General features: G+C 36.0%; 1 protein-coding gene and 1 long non-coding RNA gene across 18 annotated transcripts in view; one reads left to right on the forward strand and one right to left on the reverse strand.

The window, feature by feature from the left end:
• Positions 1-19,359, reverse strand: part of LOC124298249 (disintegrin and metalloproteinase domain-containing protein 11) — a 45,809-nt gene extending 26,450 nt beyond the window's left edge. For 5 of the 17 annotated variants that reach the window (XM_046750021.1, XM_046750017.1, XM_046750027.1 and 2 more), the window contains exons 1-3: positions 18,926-19,354; positions 17,851-18,865; positions 1,583-1,633 (exon numbers count right to left, since the gene is read on the reverse strand). In XM_046750021.1, coding sequence (XP_046605977.1) covers positions 1,583-1,633; positions 17,851-17,935 — 136 coding nt within the window. In that variant the 5' untranslated portion in view covers positions 17,936-18,865; positions 18,926-19,354. Of the gene's footprint in view, positions 1-1,582; positions 1,634-17,850; positions 18,866-18,925 lie in introns of all 17 variants that reach the window. The other 12 variants (XM_046750019.1, XM_046750020.1, XM_046750025.1 and 9 more) reach the window with 9 other exon arrangements.
• LOC124298286 (uncharacterized) overlaps positions 1-21,109 on the forward strand; it is a 72,600-nt gene that overhangs the window by 45,661 nt on the left and 5,830 nt on the right. The gene's annotated exons all lie outside the window — the stretch shown is intronic.

Here is a 21,109-nt window from a genome sequence, read left to right on the forward strand (position 1 = left end):
GTGTGTGTGTGTGTGTGTGTGTATATGTATAATACCGACGTCAAAAATCTATGGGCAAAAAAATCTTCCAACACTCTGCAGCATCTCTTTATATTCAAAATCTTTTTCTCCCTATAACGCTTATATTCCGCGGAATATATAAATTTCAAAAGAATAACTGTGCCAAATTATTGTGAATATTCCTATATGTATTGTATAATACACGTAACATATATGTATGTATACCTATTCCCGTAGGACTTTTCTTCATATTATTATCGGAAAAAAACCATTTGAAAAATTTTTCGCTTCACATAATTAGTATATTACCTAGATGATTGTAAGTTACAACTGATCATCAGTCTTCTTTATGAATTATAGAGGTGCTGTGACGACTTTATAATATCGTGTACGTGATAAATGACGTATTAAGTGTATGAAGTAGACAACTATAAGTATAACTTTGAACGTTAATATATATATATATATATATATATACACACACATATATACATAACCGTGCAGCCTAACGAAACTAGTTTACGATTATATTTCACACTTTTTTTTCTTCTTCTTGTCAATTCTAATTTTTTCCTTCCTTTTCTCTCCCTCCCTCACGTTGAGTGGTGCTTTTGGTTTTCCTCTTTGGCTTTTTTCTCTTCAATTAATTTTGCCTACGAAGTAGGTCAACGGTCGGTATAAGTTTTGCATGATATATGAATTTTATTTATTTAAATCATTTTACTTCTTCTTCTTTTTCTTCTTTGCTCTGTATACGATTTGAAAATGCTAATAAAAAGGAATTAATTATTGAACGGAATAATGAAAATGCAAAAAAGTAATAAGATAGGTAGAATTAATGGGGTATCAAGAAAAATCTTCAAGTAAAAGAAAATCTATAAAACACCGAGAGAGAGAGAGAGAGAGAGACAGAGAGAGAGAGAGTGAGTTGCCAAATTTTTGTTTGTTTCCAAATTATTATACATTAGCTGAAACTGTTTGCATTATATTCTATGAGATACATTCAGAGAAAACTTTTTTTTTTTTTTTGGTTTTTTTAAAATCAATTTACAGACACATTTCGGTAAACATTTTCGCGTGGGAATTTAACACAACATTTTGTTATAAATACCAAAATTTACATTTATTATATGTATTCGGTGGATAAAGATTAGAAAAATTTACGCAATCACGAGAGCTACCAATTGATTTCGCTCATTATATACGTCTAAATTTTTTCCCCAAATGTATTATAATGTATGAACCGCAATGCACAGAAATTACCCAGCACCAAGAAGACGAGAAAGAAAAAAAAAATAAACAAATTCTGAAAAACACACAGGAAATATATATGCTTTTTTGTACAGAATTGAAGAGTATAATATGTTCGCGTAACTGTGAGATTTCGACCTGATTGCGAATTTCAATTAGCAGTGTAAAGCCGGGGGAGAAAAAAAGTACAGAAAACGAGAAAACTAAATTGTCGGAAAAAAAAATTTCGGCATAAAAATAAAAAAGTTGTGTTCGGTTTATCGAAGCGTGAAAATAAAATACATCATGATGAAATTGAAACCATATTGGTGAAATATTTCTCTCGACTTACCAACAGGACTTTCTTCATTCCAAAAGGAATCATCTAAAGTATAGTCGGCCTCTGAAACAGAAAAATATTATAACAATTATTAATTGGTCTGTACCGATACAAGAATATCTATAATACATTTAGGTAGGAAAAAATTGATGCGAATAATCGAGGAAAATTAATTTTAACGCAACTTAACGGTATTATTTATATATTCACTGACGATTTATATGAAATGATAAATATTGGAACTAATAAGAAAAACGAGATAATCAAGATGATTCAATGTTTATAGGCGAATATCTCTTATCTCTATCAGTTAGAATTAGAAAAATTCTATCTCAATACTTTTTTATCTCAGTTCGTATCGAATACAAGATGAACATTCATAGTTCTATGTATACATAGCCATGTATAATATAATTATATACAGAGCTTCGCAAATCGCGTGCGGATTTAATTTTTGATTTGAACGGTTGTTCGCAGGGTTTTCTGGATACAGATATAGAGTGCCTCTACAAATATATTATCATTATAGGTACTACATACCTCGACGATACTGGGTGAGTGGAGGGTTATCGTAAGTATTATACCCGGCAAATTAGACACCCTCGATTCAACTCGAGAAGTATGTAAAATGTATGTATGTGGAACATGTGTGTACGTGTATGATAATCGATGATAAGATATAACCGCGGTTTCTCGTGAGCGTCGCTAAATTCGTTATACAAATATATATGAATATTATGTACACATAATGTATCTACTATGCATTTACACACACAAAGAACAAGTCGTTTTCTCTCTAAATTGAAACCCTTTATTTGGCAGAAAATTCAACACGCGAGGTGGAAATTTAAACTGTTTATGTATACGTACATATACACGTATGGAGCATTTTATGACATCGCGATCAAGATTATACAATTTTTTGCATGAATGTACGTAACGAAAAATGCAATACCAATTTTTTTCAGAATTTTTCGGCACAGCGTATCTGAAGTATGGTTTAAAAATTGAAATATAAAAAAAAAAAAATAAAAAAAAAACGCCACTTCCAATCACAAGTCACATAAAATATAACCAAATTTTTGACACCGATTAGAATATGGAGATTTCATAACTTCAAAAGACAAATAAGAAAAATGTTGATAAAATTTAAAAAACAGTATGATTATTGGATTGCATTATTGACGCAATAGTACCACTTACTAATACAAGTTTTCGTTTTTCTGAATTTTTATCAATGTATGAGTTATTCTGACTTTTATTCATACTTGATTATTATTCTTAGTTGAATAAATGTAGGGTTGATCTGACCCCAGTGTGGCAGTAGTGTGATTCCAGAGAGATGTGGAATATAAGGGTCAAGTTTCAATCATACTTTTTACTTTGAATTAACAGACATATACTTGGCAGTAGTATTTGATTTTGAATCTTTTTTTTTTCTACGAGATAATTACATGCATAAATTTTCCATCAGAGCAGATATTTTTGTGGGTAATGCGCAGATTTTCAATATACTTGGCGAAAGGTTTTTGCACCAAAGGTGCCTTTTGGAGGGGATGATAACGTTATACTTGCATACATCACCCTGCACAGAAATTCACGATATATACACACCTACACATAATATACATGTATATATTGTACGTGTATATGTTTCGAGGAATTATACTTGTTCGACTGGCGAAGGAGGGATTAGAGAGGGATTCGCGAGAGTGCGGACTACACCCTTCACTCCCCTTCATCCCCCGTCTCGTTGGTGCAATCTTACGTAACCCCCGAGGCCGATAATTCGGGTCGACAAATTTTCGTCTGCTTTTATATAATGTAACGTGTATATATGTATGTATGTATGTGTGTATATACATGGAAGAGGCGCGAGGCGGCGGCAGTCGGGGGCAAAATCGAGGGCTCTGCAGGACGGAGGCAAGATATATATATGTAAGGTATGATGGGCGTAGGAAGGGGTTGAATCCTCTCTCTTTTCCTCACCGACGCCGCTGCTGCTGCTACTGCTGCTGCTGCTGCATGAGTGGGAAAAAGCAATCAATCTTTGAGAGGCAGATGAGTGCGGATCTAAAATATAGGCCAACGCAAATTTAGTCTGGCTGCGTCCGTCCACGTGTCCTTTTCTGTCTCTCTCTCTCTCTCTCTTTCCTCCTCCCCCATCTCTCTCTCTCTCTCTCTCATCCCGGAATGCGCAACCGCTCGCGGACCCGCGTAATCGATATTGTCGGGGTGGCAAGGCAGGTACCACGCCCTGCCTGCACCTGCTTGCTTGCCTCCCTGCCTGGCTGCCTGCCGAATGAAAATCCGCGAATCTCGACACCTCCGTTAGTAGATATTACCTTATTATAGCTGTTAGACACACGTGTGTACTGTTCTAACCTGGGTTAAGATTATGTCATATCACTTTTCACATTTTCTACCATCCAAGCATTCTGATTGGTTTGCAAAGCTTAAGCAAACCAATAAGAATGCTTGGATGGTGGGAAATGTCAAATTGCATAATCGAACCCCTGGATGCAAAATAGTTAGGCGAAGGTCCGGTGAACAAGTTAGACACGTATGTGTACGAGACGTCCGCTCTCAATAATGAAACTTCTATGGCCAACGCTAATCGGCGTCAATTCGTATTTTCGTAACGAGGCGCGTTATGCGAATTAAAAATGTAAAAGCCTGTTGTTCATTAAAAATTCACTATTTTACACCGTGGCACCACCTACAAAATTTTTTTTGGTAAAAAAGAAAAGAAAAGAGATTCTGTTGAAAGATTAGCGTTCTACGTTATGTGGAGGATCGCGATCGTTTGATTTTTCACGTTTTTTGAAATTTGCGAAGAAACACGTTGTAGCACTTCAATCATTATTTCTTCCCTGACATTTATATTCATCCCAAAGATCACGATCAATAACACAACGATATATCAACTGGGAATCTTATTCTCCGAAATCAAAGGTTCATATATGAAAATTATAAATATTTTGTGAGATTGAATTAATAATGAAAAAGTCGTCAGATTCACATCTCAAACATCAACTTGAGAATTGATATTACAACTGTGGGTTTTCTTTGTGGCGTAAATTGATATTATGATTGATGTAAGCAATGGAAAAAAAATACCATTCGCGTTACTTCATAAATTTAACGAAAATGAATAAAAGTGAAGAGTCGACTGAGCGCGATCTTCCACGTAATATAGAACGCTCGTATTTTGACAGAATCTTTTTTTTAACATTGTTATTATTTTCTGATATCTCGCAGGCACTGATTGTGAGTGCAGAAACGCGAAGATTGATGCAGGAAGAATATCCTAGAATAGAAAGACGCGTGACGTGGTATAACGTTGGTTTATGGGAAGGAGGAATTTCAAATTGGGGCATCGATTCTTTTGTCCGGATTTACAAATAATCTATATATGCATGTATGTATTTACGTGTGTTATACATGCAGAGTAGAATTAACAATTACACATACACGCACAATTATACCAACGAATTTTACAAAGCATCTGCAACTTTTCGTTCTTCCGTCAATCATGTTATAGGTATATGTAATGTATTACATATTATAAATCATGTCACAACTACAGAGAAAGGATTATATTTTTAGTCGCTAAATTTACAACTTGCCTTATGGAAACATTTAATTTATAGAAATCGGTACTGGTGGGGTACCTAAAAAAAAAATCAGTCTTGTTATTATCAACTAAAGGTGTAGTTGGCGGCCTCTCTCTTTTTTTTCTTATATTCAACCTTATAGAAAAATGGCGTCGTCATGCCGTTTATTCAACGCTTTTTTTTTTATTGAGATTGTCACTTTGCAAAGCGTCATCTGGTGAAAAAAAATCAAACTAATGTAACCAGGCTGACAAGTGACCGTTGGCGGTGTTTTTTTCGCGTGCGGATGTCAGAACGTGTATATTATTGATTAAGTTTCATTAATTTATGTGACATGAGTAACTTGTAACCCTAAGGATTACGATTTGCCTCCATTAAAATTAAAAGCTTATGTTATGTGGTAATAAAATGGAGCCGACAACCAGCTGGCTCTGACGTACTGAGGAGATTTTCCAATAATAACACGTACTATAGGTATTATAACCCTGAAATAATTGGTGAAATACGAATTAAGAATTAACGAACCGGATCTTCTTTGCATCACTGATCGTATTTTGCTGCAAAAACTAATCCAGATTCAAAACAACTTTAAAACCCTGGATCCCGTGGGAAAAGTGATGAAAATTTTATGAGGTGAGGTAAGAGAGAAATTACTTAACAAAGTAGAAGGTGTAAAAAATCGTTTGTTTTTTTTTTTTCTCTCACCAACAAACTTTGTAAAACGAGAGACGATTTCTTTGCAGATATGCGATGAAACAATCGTGAACTAAGGATTAGCCGCGTAATTGAAAAGGTAAAATAACTTTTTGAATTTCCTTAGCAGAGAGAATAAAAATCTACGTTGATACTTTTTCAATATTTAAAACAAAGCTAAAAATATCACAGGCATTACATATGATTTTATTATACGAAATTGTTAATTTCGGAAAAGTAAGTGTATGTATATATACATAACAAAGAAAGAGAAAGAAATAGGAAAAATTCCTCCTACGGCATGCTGTAGTGCATGTTGCAAAATCCATAATACTGTGAAATTTCTCCTGTAAATGTAGAAAGCGACAAAACGTCCTCTCCAAGTACATGTATGTATATACATATATATGCAGCAAACGACCGGCCGTTTCCAGGGTGAAACGTGACCCGTCAGTAGGATGTCTTCTTCGCTTTTATTTTTACTTTTCTCTTTTCTCGAAACGACGACTTTGCGTCGTATATCCTTCGAGTCTCATCCCTACAGACTTTTACCAGAGAGAAAATTTTCCCGTTTTTATCAGCAATCCTAGGAAGCTTATATGTATGAGTTAGCTCTGCGGCACTGTTGGCATATATGTATATGTAATCATCCTAAGTGAGTGCGGAAAATTCGATTTTGCGTACCAAAATGAGCGCGCAAAATAGTAAATTTTGTAACGGATATAAAATACCTTATCCGTACGAGTTTCGAGCCGTATTTTTATTACGAGAGCCAAGAAATCATCACGAAGTTGCGATTTTGAGGTTAGAGTGCTAAAATAACACGTTACTGCACTAGTGCGGGAATTGAATAGAACCGTCTCTTCTAGCGTTTATTTGGGTTTAAAAATTAATTTTGTTTATGAAATAATGAAAATAATGTGCTCAAATAATCCGACATCACATCGGTTTCCTTTTTTTCCCGGAGGACCTTTTTTTGGTGAAATTCGTCAGGATATTTTCTGTGCTCGAGATTTTCTACGACCAACTTTTCCAGCTTGTATATACATGTAATTCTCTCTTCTCAAGAAGCTCCTCAAAGGATGGCGAGAAGCTGATACGTACTTTCCTCCTTCAGTCTTCCCCCCTATCACTGCCTTTTTCCCTTTTTCTCATTCTCGAGTTCACTCAATCATCCTTGCAGAGTGCATTTCGGAAGATATCATTAAATACTCTCCAATACGAAAATAAGAAGTGTGAAATATACGAATCTCCCACCAATTACCTATGTACCCAAAAAACAGAATCATCGTATAATTTTTGGAAAAGGGTGAGAAAAGACAAATCCGTACAAGAAATAGAAAAGTTAAACAACGAGTTTTGCTAGGTAAATAATATATGTATATATAAATGCCTGCCTGCAGAATCCTTCACCGCAATTTGATCGCCGTTCGGCAAAACTTTCTGCATTTCCTGCAGTATTCACATTTTTTACTTTTCCTTTTTTTTTTTTTTTTTACGTCGCCTTTTTCCTTTTGACAAATCACAGTCATCAAGGATTCGGTATTATAGGCTCGTGTACAATGTACATACATATGTATATTTCGGAAGATATAACACAAAGCTTTAGGCTGTCGTAATATTCCAACTCGCACAACAAACCCTGTCATTTTTTCTTCTTCTTCTACTTTTCCCATATAGTTCTTCTTCTTTTCTGCTTATCCAAGCTCTTCATCACGCACACATACATACGTACAAACATTCGTAGAGACGTCTATAAATGTAAACCGAGCCCCAACGCCGTCTTCACGGTGTTAATCCGGGGAAAAGTGTGTCTCGTTTTCCCAATTTTTATACCATATAACGTTCTCCCATATCTTATATGTATACTCGTATATATACCTATATAAGGTACATCCCTGAACCCCCTGTCATCGCGGTTTTTCTTCCTTTGCTTCGTTCTTTCTCTCTCTCTCTCTCTCTCTGTCTCTCTGTTCGCGTGTGTTGAAGTTTAAGTTTATTAGCAATAGACTAACGATAAGGAGACTTCCAGAGCGAAGGTCCATGTTATTCCAGGATGTTTCCAACAAAGAATGACGATAAAACATGTCGGTATTCACAAAAATTTGTATACGATAAACATTGTGAAACACTGTACAATTAAAGTCTTTTAGGATCTATAAAAGTATTATAAGAAGAGTCAAGAAAATTAACAACAAAATAAATTAATCAAAATGTGTAATACATGTTTCTGTTTTATAGTTCGTCAGAGTTTCTCTCTCTCTCTCTCTCTCTCTCTCTCTCTCTCTCTCTCTCTCTCTCTCTCTCTCTCTCTCTCTCTTTTAAGAAACAATCGTTAGGTTCGTGTCACGAAAGTGTTTTCTCTCGTTTTCCTTCATCTTTTCACGCCGCGGTAGTTATGTCTTTATTTTTTCTTTTATATACACACATTGCGATCAAAGGGTACGCTTTTAATCATAAATTTTACACATCAGGGTGCGTGTTTGAAAAAAAGAATAATTTGTGATTTTCCACCGTGGCATCCGTTGTAAAAAATATGTTCAAGTTAAAAGAAGAGATTTTATTCCGGCAACAAAAAAAATTACCGATTCACGTTATGCGGAAGATCATGGTCTTCTGATTTTTCGTTTCCTTTTTTCTTTTTTTTCTCTTTTTTGTACCCTTTCTCGCAGTTTTTTCGATTCACGAAGAATAGCGAAGAAGAACAATAATTTTCTTCCTACTCGCGTACCTAGATTGAAATCAAAATATCAATTCACGTCGTGTAAACGAAAAATCAACACTTTTCTTATAAATATAAAACAATAATAAATTTCTCTAATTTACGTATATTGTATAACGAAGTTATCGGAGTGATGTTAAAAAAAAAAAAAGAAAAAAAAGAACTAATCTTTGCTGTAATTAACGAGTCTGCAAGGTATACATTATAAGTATACGATAGGAGGAGCTCATAAAGAGGTAGATTATAGAGAGCCAAAGAGAGATATTGAAAACCCTTGAACGTAATTAACGACCGGTAGAGAAATGCCGAGAAAACTTGATCCGCGGGAAGGGGGGTTGGAAAAAAGAGGATAAACAACTCTGCTTTTATATATGTATATACACATAATATATTACATATACATATATATCACGAGTTGGCAACACTCGAATACTCAAAGAGGCGCTCGATAGATGATAATCAGCCATCGTCGTTGTCGTTTTTAAACGCCTTTACTTGCCTCACTCACCCACCCACACACACACACACACACACACACACACGCACACACACATGCCTGATGCTTCTCGAGCGGCGGTTAATTTGTTATTTTTCTCTTTCGCTCTTTTCTTTTTTCCACAGCCACTTTTCACTTCCCGCCGCAATATCTATAATAATTATATACTATTGTGCAGTTTATTGGTTATTAATACAATATATATATAATATATGTATGTATATCATTTCTTCTCTTTCTTTTTTTTATTCCCATTTTTTTTTTTTTTTTTTTTTTTCAACCGAACGTCAATTCCGATCGTTTCACACGTATGTTTAAGTATAATGAAATCTTTGATTACCCTACGTTTTTTACAAATTATCTGCATGTGTACAATTCTGATCGATCGATTTGAATCAATTTAATATTTGTCAATTAATTGACGCGCAAAGGTGATTCGACCATTAGATGAGGACGGGGGGATGAGGAGGAGGAGGAGAAGGTAGAAAGGAGATGATTAACAATAAGTTCCACACGGCAGGGCAGACTGGTTGGTAATCATGTATGAAATGAATTAATAAACGTCGTTCGGGATCGTGACACGAAGCAGTAAAACAGCGAATGCATATTGAACGACCAGTTTACATGCGACGTACGTTGGTCTATCTATATCGGTACACATAGACGTATACATAAATATATAAATACGTACATACGTATATATATATATATACAGGTGTATATGTACATACATATAACTACATTCATTCACGTCACGTTGGTTAACCAAGAGTAAATGATAGGTATATAGGTATAAGATTATGGGTATGTATGCTTGTTTACTGATTGCACGTGCGTGTGTACCTAATATGTTACATTTAGCGTTGAATGCGGTGTTCGTATATAAATTTGTAAATCGAGGGAATGGGAGAGATAAAGAACAATAAGGTAAAAGGACAAATTTCTATCTATGATTTATTCATCGCGCTGTGTTTGCCGTGGGCTGGTCATATTTTATTTTCAACCACTGGCGATTCTTATCGTTGTACAGGAACGTGTAAGTAACGTTTTGGTAATTCTGTATCGTGTTGCTGATATAGGGACGGGGCTGAAGTTCCGAATTTAAAACGTTCCGAATGCGAATAATTCCGAATTATTTTTTGGCGAAACTTGAAGTTAGGAGAGCAAAATTTGAAGAAACAACAAATTTTGGATCGGCGGAAAACCGACGGCTCAAAGTTACGAGATTCAAGTTACGACAGAGCAAAGTTTCGAAAAATAAAGTTCCGATGAATAAAGTTTCGAAAATGTAAAATTAGATGATTTTTTTTTTCACATGTTGTAAATGATGAGAAAACGCTAATTCTCAATGTATAACGTGCTAGTTGGGAAATGGCGATCCATTTCTCCACTCGTGACTAAATATTTTTCCCACTAGTGGAGAAATTGATCGCCATTTCCCAACTAGCACGTTATTCATTGTGAAATAGTATCTTTTGTTCGGCTATCTTAAAACGATCGATAAAATTGGTTAATTTTACGTTTGAGTTGTGAAAATGACTTTATTAACGAAATTTGAACCTTCGGGAGTCTCGTTAGGTCCTCGGGAAATCCGTGAGTACGATTTCACTTTATTATACAGCTAAAAGCTACGATTGGTCTAGTTTTTTTTCCCAAAAGTTGGTTCCAATTATAAGCGCGAATTAGAAATTCACTTCCGGTTTTTGTCGTGAGGTCCAAACAGAGCCAAACGTCCTTTTTCGAGTCAGCGATCAATGCCTGCGAATTCTCCTGGATCCTTCATTTTCAACTTTCCGTGGCTACAGCGTAAGAAGAAATTTAAAACTCCTTCTCCTCCTCCTCCTCCTGTTTCGTTTGAGTGAAGTTTTTACGATGTTTTCCTTGCGCCGCTGCTGGTGCAGAGTTTCGAAGCGTTGGTGTACGACGCAGGCTGAAAGATTCCGGTGATTGCCAAAAGAGATTTAGTTACCTTTCGGGGCCAACGAAGTTACCGACAAACCTGTGCTTCCCCTGCTGCTGCTGCTGCAGGCATCACGAACCTTGCAGATACGAGTTGGGAAAAGAGACTAAGAAAAAGAGAGATAGAAAGATAGATAGATAGATATATAAGTAGATATACAGATAGGTAGATAGATAGATAGATAAATAAATAAATGGATGGATGGATGGATAAATGGATAAATGGATAGATAGATAGATGTTTATGATGTTCATATTGCCGTTAGAAAAGTACACAATGACAGAAAATTGATACAGGATACAGCAAAAACAGAAACAGAAAAGCGCAGAGAGAGAGAGAGAGAGAGAGAGAATTGTCTAGCAAGGAAAATGTGAGAGCTATCTTTACCCGCGTACATATTACGAAAACCTTCACTTTTTTTTCCAGTTTTTTCTTCTTCTCCGTATCCGTCTCGTTTCTTTTTTCTTTTTTCTCTTCCATTCGTTTCGCCTACGTTTCTACGTTATTATACTCATGTCACATACAGCATGTGCGTTGTCCAATTTATACGTAGAAGGTTTACGCGCATTCGTTTCAGATTTCAAACGCTTTGCCACTTCCAACATCGGTAAAGCGTAGGAATTCTAAAACAAATACCACGCTCGTCAGAAACGTCCTCTAATCCATCCGCAGGTCCGCGTCTTCTTCAAACCATATCCTCGTTGTATTTTATTTTTATTTTTTTCTTTCTCGTTTCTTTCCTATACCTTTTCCTTTTCCTTTTCCTCTGATCTATAATAAGCTACTCGACAGCTCTCGTTGGAAAATATCATTTCTTCGACCTACGTCATCCACTTGTTATTTTTTCTTTTTCTTTCTTTTTTATTCTTCTTCTCTCTTTTGTTTGCCGAATCTCACTTGTATCGTTGATTTCGATCGGAGGTTCGAAAGTTTTTCAGTCGACATTTAATTCAAGTGATTTAGGAAAAGTTTGACATTTTTAATTTTTTACTTTTCTATCCCTACTTCGATACCGAATTATTTCTACATCCAGGAATACGGTTGGGTAATTTGATTTTGGGAGGGGGGGGGGGGGGGGGGGGGGGGTGGCGGCTAACTTCTTATCGCATCATCGATCCTTGCACGGAAATTTGTTTGTTCAAAATTCCCAACACACCGTAGACTGACGAGACTAATTTTACCGGAGTGATGATCCATGTCTTCTGATTACGCAGGATAAAATATCACGGCTCGCGACTTCGGCGTAACGATCTGCATTCTGACGTCAAAAAACTCGACCCCCCTCCCCCCCGAAAACCGCGGTGTTCGCGCAATTCATGGAGGAAAAGAGGGAGAAATAGAGAGAAAGAGAGAGAGAGAGAGAGAGAAAATGCAATACAAAAAGGCCTTTAAACCGTATTTAAGCGGTACCGAGAATAAAAAAAAAAAAACGGAAAAAAAAGAGAAAAAAAAAATGGCTGTAATACGTGTCATATAGCGAAATTAATTTTCTTTTTCCTTGTTCACTTTATTCTTCTTGCGTCCGTTGTTACCTGCGAAAGTTCAAAGCGTGGCTGCCGGAAAGCTTGACGATTAGGAGTAATTAATTTGAAAACCCACGTATAACTCTCATTCACTTTGGAGACATGTTATATACCCATATTGTATACGAGATCAAAGGATCGTATACTTGAACAAAATTTTATGCTGTACGTACCTGCAGTATGGTATAATTGTGTAATTTTTGTTCTCTGTATTATTACAATCGTAATTTTTCAAAATCAAGCTCGAAGGTAATACATATGTAAATACAAACAACCGTATATTATATGTAACTTACTTCCGATAATTTCACCGCCAACATTATTTCATTCGACAAATCACAGCAATTGGTAAATTGATTGTAATCATTAGACTATCTTAACACAGTGTATTAATCCGAAAGCTACATTAATTGTCTCATTTCATTCATTCAACAATCAACGTTCGTCAACATTTCAACATTCATCGTCAAGAGAATCAAAATCTTACCGTGAACTTTATCAACGTATTTGTTTTCTTTGTTTTTGCTTCTTACTCTGCCGTGAAATTAGCGCAGACTTTGATGTCCATACTTTGTATGACTTTTTTTTTTGAGCTAAAGTACCTGAACTTGATATCACTTTTAACGCTTTTCTCATTCAAGCATATTTGAACAACAATTCACTGACAGTAAGTTTCACTAAATTAGTTTGTTTTATTCTGTTTTCTCACTATCCTATTCAGACTCGAAGCTGTCGGTAAACACTGTAAGAAAATGTCGTAGCGTTGACAAGAAACGATCCGAATTGTCGAACAGATCAATGCAAACAGTATCAACTTCAGTCTGCAAACTCAGAGAGCAGAGTAAAGCATTAATTCTGCACGAGTGGTGAATAGTGAACAGTGAATAGCGCCTATCCATTCATCCGTTCATCCATTTTCGTAATGCTGTACGTACATCTGTACATGTGTCAAGAAACAGGAAACACCCTGACACGTTGTACAACCAGCATTACATTGCACGGCCATTGTTCACCTAAATCTTGTATACAATCGCATGAAACCGCTAATTGTGTCTTAGATCGTTAAATTGAGGGTCGAAAATTGTTACAGAAGCCTTCAAACTTGAGGTTCAAGACTTGAGGTTAGTAACGTTACTGTAACAATGAATGTTTAGGGAAAGTCGTTGATTCGCAACTTTCGGATTGTCTGAAATTTGGTAAACATTAACAAACAAAACATACTCATATTTTCTAAGGATGCGACTCCTTGAGAGTCATTCGAAAATTGAAAAAATAAATTACTTCATATCTGATGCATCGTTATTTTAACGTTTCAATTTATTCTTCTTCTTTTAATAGGTTTCACGTAACTTATTCTTCATTGCAATCGATGCAGCAAAATTTTTCATTTTGTTAAAAATGTTTTTACGCAATTTACCCAACTCTGAAACAGTACCCTGAATATTTTCAGATTTTTTATTCAACCGGTTAATTATTTATAAATATTGAGAGTGATGTTGAAAAGGACCTTTTTTAAAATTTCCAACAAATCCTGCTAAACTATATTTTATCTTTACAAAAATTTCAGTAGTTATAATACGCCGATTTTTTTCTATTTTATATTTTTTTTTTTTTTTATTTTTAACACTCAATTTTTTTGATCAACTAAAACATTGTTTAAAAAGTCTGAAAAATCCCAAACAATTCTGTTTACTTGTATTTTTTATTGAGAAAATTTCTAGACCGGTTTTGACTACGAAGTTGATTTTTCCAAAAAAATTTGCAAAAAATCGCTCCACAAAGGAACTCATATAAAAATAGTCTAAGTGAAAAATAGAAATATTGTGAATTTTTCGTAAATTTTCAGAGCGTTCAAACAATGTTTTACCTGTTCAAAAAACTTGCCAAGTGCTGAAAACAAGATGAAAAAATGTTCGACTCATCGTGTAAATACAGTTGCTGAGAATTTTAAAAAAAGATCCTTTTCAAAATCACTTCAAATATTTATAAATAATTGAGCAATTGATTAAAACATCAGCTAAAACATTCAGGCTACTGTTCCGGAGTTGGGATATAATTGAGGAAACATTTTTAAAACAAAATCAGAAATGGTCAGGGTCAAACGTTGATCGGGTTCGCATTCAATTCACCATGTATAACTTGTAGACGTACTGCAAAGAGAGACAGAGAGAAAGAGAGACAGAGAGATTTGATACGATTTGATTCGACGCTGGGCTCGCACTTTTTCGGACTTCATCCCCCCCCCGCCCATGTAGCCATTTTTCTGTTTCCCATCAACTGCACAGCGCAGTCCTCAGATTGCTTCGCGATAACGACTACCTAACGATTATGGAGGTTAGAAGCAGCGGGTTGACGTAAGGTTTCCCCTTCCATTTTCTTAATTTGTCGATAAACTTATGACGTTCCGTTACCGCAGCAACAAAAACAAATGTTGAAAAGAAAATTGACTAGTGACAGTGGTAGCATTGGTTACAATAGTAACAAATAATAGAAAATTGTGTTACCAACAAACGTGGGGGAAAAATCAAAAGTTCTGGTATATTCTTTGGTTACTTCATCGCCCACCTCGATTCTGGTGGTCATATTTTTCAGTAGGTTGTTTCGAATAAAGGTCATATTCTATATCATTTAGTGTCACTCCGCTGGGTTAAGGTAAGGAGGACTATCTATGTATGTACGTGTCTGTGTTGGTTAGGTTATGTGTAGAAAGTGTCCGTTAAGTAGAATGAAATCGAGATGGCGTTGCTGTAGCAAAATTTCAACATTTAAAAGAAAACGCCAATCAGATTGAACCATGATTGCCTGTTAGCGCCATTCTGAGGACTCGTTGAACCATTATTTGTCGCCTTTTAGTGGATACTTAGTCGGTTGAAAACCCCATATGAGATACTTATCCTTACCTCTAACTTTCGCACTAACGACCCTTATATCCTTTCCCAGCCTCTTTACCCCCGACTTATCCCATCCAATACCGACGTTTTCAGGTAACAACGTTTTCGTCAAGTGCAACGGTATGCCGGGTACAATTCTGTATACGTGCAGAAGAAAAAAATTCCCTGCAAATTCGAGCACGATCGGATAAGATTTAGATGGTCCAGTATTCCAGTTCTCGTTTTCACATTGAAATATAAGGTAAAAAAAAAATGCTTACCTTCAAATCACCGTCGATTTCGCGCAAAAATGTACAGACGAAATTGAAAAATATCAGGAGACATTTTTTCATCAGGCAACAATATTTAGTACAAAAGAAATGTGCAGATATTTTATTCAATTTTGCGTTATTTCGAGAATTATTCCGACTTGAAACTGAAAACACTGAAAAATCCAAAATAATCGTATTAAATTCAGAAAAAATAAAAGTATTCGTCAATTTTTTTTTCCCCCTGCTTTTTTGTCCAAACTATCGTTGACCACAAAAAAACGTTCTCTTGATATTTTTCATTTTCGTTTATATATTTTCACGCGAAATCGACCGTGAGCGAAGGTAGGCAAGCATCCTTTTCTACGGGTTATTTCGATGTAAAAACGAAAACTCTAAAGCGGGAACTATAAATCTTATCCGATCAGCCTCAAATTTGTAGGGATGTTTTTTTTTTTTCATCGTAAACAACAATTTCACGAGTAGTCCGCACTGAATAAAAATATATTTTTTTTTTTTTTGTTGTTGAACCACTTCAATACATATATGTATAATGTACATATATATATGCGGGGTATGTATGTAGGTTATACGTAGAGATTCACCGGGGCTCGCAGCTCAATTCGCTCGAGACAAACTCCCGGGTTTCCGATTCTCCACCCCGCGTCCATCAACCTCTAACCTAATTTGCTCTTGGCCGAATGTTTCGTTTGTCATATATTACGAATATGCCGTGATAAATATAAACGTCTGTAGGGGGTAAATTATACATATATATATATATGTATAAATAATTCGGTAACCCCTGCGTGCATACTTTGTATATCATATCCACCCATTATACTATCTATCGCGAACACGAAGAGAGGAGAAAAGCAGATTTTACTCGAACCTTTAGGAAAAGAGGTTGTTGATAAAAAAAAAATAAATAAAATCACGACGACTATATTTTTTACTACAAATGTAACTGATTTTACCCCGCACATACTAGTTTTTAATGTTTCTAGAGTAAATTATTCATTTTACGTAGTGGATGTTATATAAAAAAAAAAAGCTGATGCGTCTCTCTTTTTTGTCGGAAGTTTTTAGTAAAATTATCATTTTTATTCCCTCCCTGGAGAAACTGCAAACATTTTATACGCCCAACGATTGAACAATACGAAAATTTTTCAATAATTGCGGGAATTGAAAATTAGACAAAGTAACAAAGTTATTCTTATAATGTAACAAAAGTAATTAAAATCATGATGCTAATTACATATAGTGTGTTTTAAATTAATTTCGGTTATTGGGCATTTAAAGTGACTTACAAAATTCAATCACATAATATTTCATTATTAATATTGAAACATGAATGAAAATTCTATAAATATACATTCAGTATACTTTACGACGTAACATTCAAGCAAGACTATTTTTATGCGTGAAGTAACTGATCCTGAGTCGAAAATTTTTCTCTTCCGTTATCACGAAAAGTTGGCGTAGAAAATAATTGCTTCAGCGTAACAGAGAAACGCATTTTTTATTAACGTACCTAAATGCACTTGACTAATTGTAAAATGAATTGGTTTGGGTTAAAAAAAAATGATTTTGACAACTATTGATATTAATATTTCGGTCGAGTAATTTATTGTTAGTAAGATTTGTCCATCTTCTCGCGTTGACAAGGACGTCGTAATGTATGAAAATTGAAGAGAAGAACGAGAAGGAACAAGTAGCTAAATATGACGATGACATCGCTGTTAGAAAAATTTAACTAACAATAAATGTAATATCCCATCCCGTCCACTTCATATTTGTATTATTTATTACATTTCTGTCAGTGAACATGACAGAAATTTTTTCAATTGCAAAATTTACGTTGTCACATCAACGTTCAATCTCTAGTTTTTACTTTTCTTTTCTTACTTAATATGGTATGTTAAAAAATGGTTAAATCAAACCGAAAAACCTTAGCTGACCTAACGGGATATTTTTTTTTTTACCACCCGTGCAAGTATGAATTGAATTATTTGGTTGATAAGGGACTTGAGAAAGGGTGGAGCGGAAAGTACAGAGATCATAATAACAATCGTAATTCCGATGGTAATTAAAACATGCGGTTATTGTATTAGATATACGACGATTTACCTCGCTTCGACGTGCTGTCGGCGCTGCTAGTAAATCCAGGTACAGCAATCACGAGAACAAAGAGTCCACAATATACCCAAAACATGTTTACGTCTTAACAACATTGTTTAATTCCATTTTACATTACGCTCGTGAAACACTATAATGATGCTGCAGTCGATGATCCTTTTCATGTTAGGTATAATCATTGGTACCTACTTGAGATTTGATTGTTTAATATCGCGGATTTGTTACAAACCGCGTACGCCATGTATAAATGTCCTGCAGCAGGGTGGAGTAGACGTATTTACGATACAATAATTATCCGGTATTTATTACGCGTATATTGTATAATATTTATCGATGGACTTTTATACGCGTATAATTTATTTACTCCAACAACGCGAGTTGCGAAAATCGCGAACTTTATTTCATTACCGTCGTCGTCATCTTCTTGCTGCGACAGTCTTTTTTATTATTACTTTTAACTTTCGGTTTTACGGTTTACATGTATAATAAATACATACGTATAATATGTTTTAACGCCGGTAAAAATCTTCCGCGGTCTTGACTTACAACAATTAAAAAGTACGCGTAACGCGATTGTATAGTCACGTTAACGTCGTATTTATTTATCACAATATATACATATATGTATATACATATTTATAAAAAGTTGCATACGATGCGGTTTTGCGTGTTAATACGCGTATTTATATTTATGTATATATAAATATGTATATGGTATATATATATTGTATATAACGGATTTTACAAACGTATAACAAACAGCGCGAGATCAGAGATGAAGAATAAGAATGATAACAAGAATAAGAAGAATTATGTGTAACGAAGAATTGATAGGTGAGAAAAAAAGAGTAAAGAAAACTATTCCCCGAATCACACTTTTCGAGTTAGGATGCAGAGTAAAAGATGAGGAAAACTGTCGCGGGTTTTATATAATGTGCGCCGGCGGCCGGGGGTTATATTCGATAAAATCACGCTTTGGCTGCCATCTTCTTCCTCCGCTGGAAGTCTGGAGTATGAAAATATTTTCAGCCCCTCTACCCCCTCCATCATCCACGCCTGGACCCACCTCTTATCGATTCCTGCGCCATTTCCCGTCAACCCTGTCAAATCAATAAACGCCGCCACCCTACGTCCAGGCAGCAAAACTCCCTGCGCGCAAAGCAACGCTGCCACAGAGCTTCGTAGCTACCCGATCTCGGGTCTCTATAGGTATAGGTATCTGTGTGCACGCGCAAGTATATGCGAGAGATGAAAAGGCGGCAGCGCCACCTGCCCAAATACCGCGGTGAAAACCGGCACTACGAGCTCAGCTCGGCGGATCGCTCCTTCTTTCGAAAGTCACCCTTTCGCGCGCCCCCCTCCTCTTTTCCTCTACGTGTATGCTCGATTATCTCGCGTAACGATTTTGCGCGTTATATTTTTCGTTGCACTGCGATTCACTGATGATCGTTGTCATTACGAACGAATGAAACTTGAAAAAAAAGCAAAACAAAGCAAAAGAATCACCGGCACAACGATGAGGATTTTACGAAAACCGCGTTACGTTTTTTTTTATTTTTTTTTTTTTTGGGGGGGTAGGGGAGTTTGGGTTTTTTTTTTGTTGTTTTTTTCCTGTTTGCTTTGCTTTTTGACCTTTCGAGGGAAATCGCACGCCCCGAAACGGCACCGCGCGCGCCGCTCAACACCGGGTCTGGATTTCGCCAAAGGGTGCGGATGGAACGCGACCAGCCGGAGACATATATTCGAGTCTGCGCGTTCGGGAAGGCGAGATGCGCGTGGTTTTGGCGGGAAAACGCGGCCTGGAAGGGGGGATTCGAAATCCAACAAACGCTGGCGGAAATTGAGACAGAGGTTTATCAATTTCTTTGATATTTTATAGTTATACGGTATTTATGCGGTTATGGGGACTTTATACATCCCGCGATACACCGAGATGTATATGCTTTTGGTTGTTTCGCTTATGACGAATTATTGTTATTATTGAACCTATTTGTGTATAAGCGACTCCAATTTCAAAGGGCAGAGAAAGGAAAGGGGCCAAAGGAAGGGTACCGACATACGCATTCATCATCATTCTCGCGTCCCTGATTTGCTCGTTGTACGTATCATAAAATGAACCTTATATTTCATTCTTCCTATAAGACATGCCAAATTCGAATTACTAATTGTATATCCTGTATGCTCGAGTATCTCGATTTTTATGGTGCCTTTAAGAGATGATGGTGCTATTCGGTATATAATCGAGTAAATTTATCTCACTTGTCAGTTATTGCATCTGTATAGCTTTGACGATCAGGTCCGGAATGCACATTACACGTTATGTGGTTAACCATGGGATGGACCAGCCGAAATACCAGAGAGGATTATACCAACCGCGAAACGCGGTACGCGATCAAGGGATGATGTATTCCACTAAATACGAGTCAGGTATCTCAAAGGACTCACTGACTGACTGACTGACTGACTGGTTTCGGATCTCGGTTACTTCAATATCGCGTCTAGAATAGGATCTATAATATCCTGCGGTACGGCTTACCGACCGACGGTAAGAAGGCTCTTCGCTGTTTGAATTGATAAGCGGCAAAGGTTTTCCAAGCGTGCAGTTCTTGCATCGCATGCCTTTGAAAACCATATTTTCTTACTCCCACGATGCTAGAAAATAAGAATATGTATATGTAGGTTATAAATGTATATACGTATAGGTATATGGGACATTCCACGTCAATCCAACGGGTCATCGACCTGACCACCTGGAATTCTGATACCCAATGGATTTTTTGGTTTGTTTTGGTCAAAACTAATACCTCTAATTTTTCCGAAATATTCACCCATTTTGTAAAAGTGGGGCGACCTGACATATCCTTGACTTGATAATGGAAATTTTTAAAATCGATGAAACTTTTTTGTAGAATCAGGCACTCAAAACCACATCTTTTCGCCATGATTGTAAAATTAATTGATTTTTAATGATCGTTACTTGCAGTAAAAAAAATTAAATGGAAAGAAACTCCGTTCTGATAAGATTGGATTTTCTTTACTTTCAATAGTAAAACGAAGAAAACGTATTTTTTTCGAATCAAGCATCGTGGATTTGACATCATTGCTTTGACATCAGAATGATGACCCGTTGATTTGACATGGAATATCCCATATAGATGTTCCTAGAACCCGCGGCGATATGCAATCATCTATATGCGGTATTTTTTGCCCTCTCTATCTCTATTTCGTTCGAAATTTGAATATATATGCC

This window comes from Neodiprion virginianus, chromosome 2, assembly GCF_021901495.1.
Source record: "Neodiprion virginianus isolate iyNeoVirg1 chromosome 2, iyNeoVirg1.1, whole genome shotgun sequence".
Lineage (NCBI taxonomy): Eukaryota > Metazoa > Arthropoda > Insecta > Hymenoptera > Diprionidae > Neodiprion > Neodiprion virginianus.